The following is a 7,062-nucleotide window of genomic DNA, read 5'->3' on the forward strand; positions in this document are numbered from 1 at the left end:
TGCCCCAGCTCTCGATGGTGCGCGTGGCCCGGTCCAGAGAGTCGCTCACGCCCGCTGTGGTCACCATGTCGCGCGCCGCCTGCAGCATCTTGAGCACGCTGGCCTGGGCCGAGCCGGCGGTGAGGTCTGGGCTGGCCTGCCGCGCGGGGCTGGCGAGGCTCTGCACCCCGCCGAAGCAGCTGTAGATGCCCTGGGCAGGAGAGGGGAAGCAGGCTGTGAGCGGCCCGCCCTGTCCGAAGCCTCAGCCTTCTAAGTCCTAGAAGCAACTATTCTGGAGAATCCCTAGGTGCCAGGCATCACGCTGCGTTACAGATGGAGATATCTGAGCTCTGCAGGTTGACTCCTTGTCCTAATCACAGGATATGGTACAGGGAGCGGTGAGTACCCCAGCCCTCATGCTGCAAGCCGTGCCGCCTCTCAGGACCTCAGTCCGTACATCTGCAAACGAGGCTGAGGCCAGCTCTGCCTGATCTGGGTTGGGGCCCTAAAACTGGGCTGTGGGCAGGGGTGGGCACCTACCCTGCTGAAGGCCAGCAGAAAGTCCAGCTGGGATGTGCTGGGTACGGAGTGGCGCAGCTTCCAGTAGACCAGGTGCTCCCAGGCAAAGACCAGCAGGGCCAGCCCCATGGCCACCAACAGCATGTAGAAGACCCCAGCCATGTTGTCGATGTCCAGCTTGCTGCTCATCACCTCATTCTTCTCATTCTGGCAGATCCCGGAGAGCCAGACTGTCTCCAGTTTCTGTGTCTCTCCTGGGGGAGGAGGGCACACCTGCTCAGGAGACCCCATAGCGGATGTCCACAAGCCTGCGTGGAGGAGGGTCTGCAGCCAGCATGCCACCCCCTGTGTCTCAAGTGGACCACCCAGGGAGCTCAGCAGAGCCAAGATGGAGTCAATAAGCAAAAAGTCAACAAGCAAGAAGGAAAAGGCCAGGTGTGCAGTGTATACCGGTAATCTGCACTCTAGAAGGCTGAGGCAGGAGGATTGCAAATTGAAGCCCAGCCTGGGCAATTTAGCAACTTAGTGATACCCTGTCTTAAAATAAAAAATATATATATTTTTTGTTTTGTTTGTACCGGAAATTAAACTCAGGACCTTGTACTTGCCAGGCAGGTGCTTGTGCCGCTGAGCTATATCCCCAGCCCCTAAAAAGATATTTTAAAAGAAGTTGAGGATGTAGCCCAGTGCAAAGGCCCTTGTTCAACACCCCCATACTGCCAAAAAGAAAGGGGAGGAGAAAAAGGAGGAGGAGGAGAGGAAAAGCAGGAAGAGGAAAAAGAAAAGCAGAGAGGGCGCTGGGGAGAGGGATGGGTTGAAGTGTTCTCACCTCTGGATCCTCTACCTGCCTACTCTCAGCAAAGTGCACCCCTGTGCCCAGCAAAGGCTTGCTGACTGGGTAAATTTTAGCATCCACTCATCTATTCATTCACTTACTGACCATCTACATGCTGAGCGTGGGGCCGGGCCACCAAGAAACCACAGCACCCTCATTATCTGCTCACCTTATTGGTGGCATTGGGAATCCAGACAGGGTTTTATCTAATCAAGATGCAGCTCCTCTAAATTCAAAGTTCTCTGTGGGTTTCAGGGCAGCCTGGGCCGGACCACTCACACTGCGAGCCCTCTGCCGCCGAGGCAAGCCTGACCCTTGGATCTGGACTACACAGGTCCTTGGCACTACCCCAGCTAATCTCAAGACTGAAATGGGGGGCGCCAAACTGCACAAAGGTGTTCAGCCTCTGCATGGCCTGAGCTCCTGCCTGTCTTACCCTCTGGGGACTCTCCAGCTCTGGTTCTTGCTCCCCCTGACAAGCCAGTACCTTCCCCAGGTCTCTATCCAGTTGCTCCTACTCCCTGCCTCCCCTTAGCTGCCGAGGCTCACTCCCAGGACCTCTCCCGACCCACATGCCCTGGGCACAGAGAAGGGTAGAGACCCTGATGACCCTGGGGTCTGGGGCCCACATGGACCCTCCATGGTCCCCGGCACTGGCAGTACCCACCGTCACCCAGGAACTGCAGGAGTGCCAGGTCTATGGCCCGCTTCCAGTGGGAGTCCTTCTGCATAGCGATGCCATAGCCAGTGGTGGCGAAGACTTTGCCAGAGCCAATGGTGACCAGCTTGCAGCCCTCATCCTTGCCCGCCATGTAGTTAAGGACAGCAGCGTCATAGATGAAGGCATCCAGCTTCCTGGGGACACACAGTCCTCAGGCCCAGGGACCGCGAAGAAGGGAGGGAGAAACCAAGCCTGGAGCCTGCCTGGCATCTGAACACACAAGCCCACTGGGCTCTGCTGCAGAGGGACAAATGGGCAGAGCCTTCCCTGGGGCCCCTGGGGCCCAGATGTAGCAAGGAGCCTCCCACCCTCCTCCTCCTCCTCAGAAAGGCCAGGAGACCCTGCCCCCAGAGGACACATGTTCCCCTCTTCCCAGCCTCTCTGTGCGCCTAAAGCCAAGAGAAAGTCACAAGCACCCCCTCAGGCCAAGGTGACCTCTGACCAACACCACAGCTGAGTTCCTGGAACACATGGTGGGCAGCTGTTTTCACTTCAAGCTCCACTCTGCCCCAAGACCTTGTGACACCGTCTCTAGGAGTCATGCAGGACAGCCCAGCCCCACTGTTCCCACCTTGGGTGTCTCCAGAAGGGACAAAACTGGGGAGACATGTGGCCAAACTGGAGAGACAGAGGACGGGCGCGGGGCCACGGACCCACCCCATCTTGAGGCTGGTGAGCGCATCCTCCACCGAGCGCTGGTTGAACTTGACCATGTGGGTGTGCATGTCTCGGTAGTTGCTGCGGATGTTCCGCTCCGTGCTGCCGTTGGGCACCGTGCCAAAGCGGAAGGGTGGGTACTGATCTTGAGGCCGCTGAAACTGCAGGTGAGAGCAACAGCCATTTGTTCCCTCCCTCCAACCTTCTACGCACCTGAGCCCCCAAGCCCAGCCTAGAGCCCAACCCCAGGGCCTGGACTTGCACCATCAGAGTGGAAACGCCTTACACATTGCCCGGGCTGCTCTTGTGTTTTGCAGGTGGAGACCCTGAGGCCCGAGACAGGAGGACACTTACCCAAAGCCACTCAGTCAGCAGATCTCAACGATCTGCTGTCTCCAGCCCCCGCCTCAGCAGGCCCCAGAGCTTCTTCCTGTTCCGGCCTCCAATTCAGATTCCCCAGATCCCAACTGCCCCATGTCTGCCCACCCCAGGCCCGCCCCCACTCCCAGGGGCCGCCCCGCCCTCCACCAGCCGTGGCCCTGGAACCTTCTTGTCGCTGAGGCCTGACACTGTGTCAATGTACTGCTCCTGGATCATGAAGGCAGCCAAGTTGGCAGTGTAGCTGGCGAGGAAGATGACAGCGAAGAAAGCCCAGACGAGGACCATGATCTTGCTGGTGGTACCCCGGGGGTTCTCGATGGGTACCGAGTTGTTGAAGACCAGCGCCCACAGCAGCCACACAGACTTGCCAATGGTGAAGGATGGGCCCCCAGGCTCTGGGTCGTGAAAGGGGGTGAGGCTCAGGCCCTGATTTATTTTTTTCAGTGCTGGGCACTGAACCCGGGGCCTTCACCCTGAATTATATCCCCAGCCCTTTTTTATTTTGAGGCAGGTTCCCACTGAGTCACTAAGTTGCCCAGGCTGGGCTCGAACTTGTGACCCTCTTGCCTTGGCTTCCCAGGGTTCTAGGAGGCATGAGCCACCACGCCCAACTGATTGGGCTCCTCTTGCCCACCACAAGAGGGCTCCTGTCGCAGCCCTGGCCCAGGCAGGGGCCCCACCAGTGGCCATCTGCACCCTGCCCCACCCTCTGGCCCAGGTGACAGCTTACTCTTGCCCTTGGTGAGGGTCTGGTTGTAGCTGACGGGGCTGAAATACTCGAACATGAAGACAGTGACAGCCACCACGGTGAGGCACATGACAAACATCATCACCCACACTGCTGGGCTGTAGGGTTCTAGGGGCAGAGGGAGGCAGCTCACAGACCTTGGTGCCCCTCCGCCTGGCATCACCAGGTGGAGATTGATGACACTAGGTCAAAGGAGGGTCAGGCCAGCCCGTGGGTGGAGCCAGGACAGACCACAAGGAGGTGTCCTGCCTTCCGTTTGCCCTGGGACAGGCATCTCCCTAAGACTTCTGCCCCCCAAGAAGACTTCCTTCCTCTTCACATCCCTTGGCTGGCCCAGCCCAGACGATCGGGTCCTGCTGCCTGGACTCAGAGCCTCTGAGGTTGGGCCTTATTCCTTATCCTACTGCCGCAGGTCTCAGTCCCCCGGAGGAAGAAATCCTTACCGCCATGAGCACTTGCTCCTGGCTGTGAAGATCATCCTAGGAAGTGGGACTTGCTCTTTTCCCCATGGCCAAGGAACTCAATCAGAGAGGGTCAGTGACTTGCCTAAGGCCAGCCAGCAGGAAGGGGCCGCTCTCTCCCTTTCTTAGCACCCCACAGCTGAGCTGTCCTCACAGCTCTCTGCACTGTCTCTCACTGCAAGTCCCACCTGGTCTCCCAGCTGGGCGCTCCGGCAAGGCCAGGACCCCGGCTGTACCTCCCACACCTTGCCGGGGCCTGGCACTGCGGGCCTGACTGAACAGTGCTGAGCTCCAAACTGAGTGAGAAACCGGCATCTCTTCCACACTCCCCTCAGCGCTTCTCCCCGTCCGTGGTCCAGCCCATGGCACAGCCGAAGCCAGCCCGCTGCCCTGGTTTCTGACCCTCACAGCGGCTCCATGGTCTGTCTCACTCTCCCCAGTCCACCCAGACTCAGAACCCGGCACCAGATTCTCATCTTGCTTCTCCACTCCCCTCTGCTCCGATGGCCTCTGAGTCTCCAACCCGAGGGCCGCCCTAATCTCCCCCTCTACCCATTCCGACACGCCCACCCCCTTGGCCCTCCACCCAGGAGCCACCCTGCTGCCCGAGCCTCACCCAGGAAGGCTGAAGGCGACACAGTGCCGTTGCTGCGTGCCACCATCACGCTGATGCCCGTCTCCACAAAGGGCACGGAGAAGTCCACGATTTCAGACCGTTCCTCGTTGATGGTGAGGGAGCCAATGGCCATGTCTGCCCGCTTGTAGTATACCTGGGGGCCCCCAGAGGGTCAGAGAAGGGGGGCCCAAGAGCCGCAGCATTCTCCCCTGTCCTCTCCCAGCACCCCTGCCGGCACCCACCAGTGGAATCTGTCATTCCCCCCGGGGTCCTCAGAGCTCACCTTCCAGTACTGACCACCCCGGGGCAAGGGTTATTACTGGTGACAAACCAGTTCCTCCCACCGCTGGGGGTGACTGAAGGAGGCATGGGGCCTGGCAGCAGGCAAAGTGGCCCGGGGCCAGCCTTGGGAGGGCCTACCTCCCCGATCATGCCATTCCACACGCCGCGCACTCGCTTGCCGTGCTTGCCGTTGGTCACCAGGTACAGGTCGTAGGAGAACTTCACCACCTTGGCCAGCTTCTTGAGGATGTCAATGCAGAAGCCCTTACAACAGAGCTTGGTGTAGGGGGCTGTGTTGCCGCTGCTGAGCCACCACCCAAGAGACCACAGGAGTCAGAGCCCACTGTCACCAGCAACCCCGGCAGCTCCTCCCAACCCAACACGCAGACCTTGCCCCAGAGCCCGTGCACTAAACACACACACACAACAGCCAACCCTCCACAGTAGCACCCAGATCACGCCAGACCTGAAAGTGTGGTTGCTTTGCCTGCGGCAGGGCACAGTGTTGGGTACACAGCCACCGGTGCCAGGGTCAGGGCTCTCCACAATGACAAAGGGCCGCTCTTCCAGTGTGGCCACTGTCAGGTGCCGGCTGTCCACTACGGGCTGCAGAGAGGCACTGTATCGAGGCCACACTGGGTACTTCATATAGAGGACACCATGATCCCAGCGACCCACCTGCAGAGGACAGGCAGCCTCAGCTCTGGACCTTTAGCCTTGCTATCCCCAGCCTCCGGGTGCAGTCTGCCAGGGCCAAGAATCCGCCCTCTCACCTGTCGGGCAGGCAGAGGAAGGCTGGGGCAGGGGCATTTGAGCAGAGCAGGTTGCTAAGCATGAGCCAGCAGGGCAGGCCTCAAGGCCCTTCACTCCGAGGCCCAACATACTTCCATCACCCCACGCTGGTTCCTCCGTGTCCACACCCTCAAACACACCTGCCACGTCACTTTAAAATGGCCCTCTCAGCCGGGCGCGGTGGCGCACGCCTGTAATCCCAGCATTTGGGACGCTGAGGCAAGAGGATCATTGTGAGTTCGAGACCAGCCTGAGCTACAAAGTGAGCTCAAGGCCAGCCTGAACTGCATAGAGAGACCCTGCCTCAAAAAGACAAAAAAAAATAAAATAAAACAAAATGCCCCTCTCTCCATACCAGGCTAGCACCTTTTCCTGCTGGGCTCCTGCTCACCCTGCACAGCCTGCCTCAGCTGTCCATCTTCTGTGAGGCTTCCCCCAGTTCCCTGCTTTGCTCCTCCTCTCTGTCCCCAAAGAACGGTGCACACATCTCCACTCTAGCTCTGATCTCTCCATACCCTATTTGTCTACATGTCTGTCTGGCCTGCACAGAGTGGGTTCCTCCGCCTGAGCCAGGACCATGTGCCTGGTGAGTCTGCAGTGGACAGGAGGCTGGGTGTTACAGGAGCCCAGAGCAGGGGCCCCACCCATCCTGCGGGCTCTGGAAGGCTTCCCAGTGGGGGAGGTTCTCGCTGAGACCTGGAAGATGGGTTGGATGTGGGGCAGAAGGGCCCTGTTCAGCTGTCGGCTCAAGCAGGACTGGGGACAGAGAGGAACCAAGGACCCCTGGGCTCACCCCCTTCTCACCATCTCCCAAAGGCGGTGCCGGTTGAGAGCAATCACAACCATGGTGGGCTGGACCAGGTACCCACCAGGACTGAAGGAGAAGTCTCGGCCCTCCCAGGTGACATTCAGCAAGTGCCTGTGAGGGGAAAGAGATGCCAGGATGTCACGATACCACAGCCTGTGGCCCTGCCCAGGAACCCACCACCACCCAAATCAACAGTAACGCACATGTGTACTTTTTTTTTTTTTTTTTTTTTTTTTACCCTCTAAAAGTTGACTTTTATGTCT

General features: G+C 59.0%; 1 protein-coding gene across 1 annotated transcript in view; it reads right to left on the minus strand.

The window, feature by feature from the left end:
• Nucleotides 1–7,062, minus strand: part of Grin2c (glutamate receptor, ionotropic, N-methyl D-aspartate 2C) — a 17,324-nt gene that overhangs the window by 1,412 nt on the left and 8,850 nt on the right. Inside the window, exons 2-11 of the mRNA XM_013508612.1 lie at nucleotides 6,796–6,960; nucleotides 5,666–5,877; nucleotides 5,338–5,503; nucleotides 4,918–5,071; nucleotides 3,823–3,948; nucleotides 3,258–3,487; nucleotides 2,712–2,872; nucleotides 2,001–2,188; nucleotides 520–752; nucleotides 4–190 (exon numbers count right to left, since the gene is read on the minus strand). Of these exons, the coding sequence (XP_013364066.1) occupies nucleotides 4–190; nucleotides 520–752; nucleotides 2,001–2,188; nucleotides 2,712–2,872; nucleotides 3,258–3,487; nucleotides 3,823–3,948; nucleotides 4,918–5,071; nucleotides 5,338–5,503; nucleotides 5,666–5,877; nucleotides 6,796–6,960 (1,822 nt within the window). The remainder of the gene's footprint in view (nucleotides 1–3; nucleotides 191–519; nucleotides 753–2,000; nucleotides 2,189–2,711; nucleotides 2,873–3,257; nucleotides 3,488–3,822; nucleotides 3,949–4,917; nucleotides 5,072–5,337; nucleotides 5,504–5,665; nucleotides 5,878–6,795; nucleotides 6,961–7,062) is intronic.

The sequence above is a fragment of the Chinchilla lanigera genome, unplaced genomic scaffold (genome assembly GCF_000276665.1).
Source record: "Chinchilla lanigera isolate Chin_1 unplaced genomic scaffold, ChiLan1.0 scaffold00152, whole genome shotgun sequence".
In the NCBI taxonomy this organism is placed as follows: Eukaryota; Metazoa; Chordata; class Mammalia; order Rodentia; family Chinchillidae; genus Chinchilla; species Chinchilla lanigera.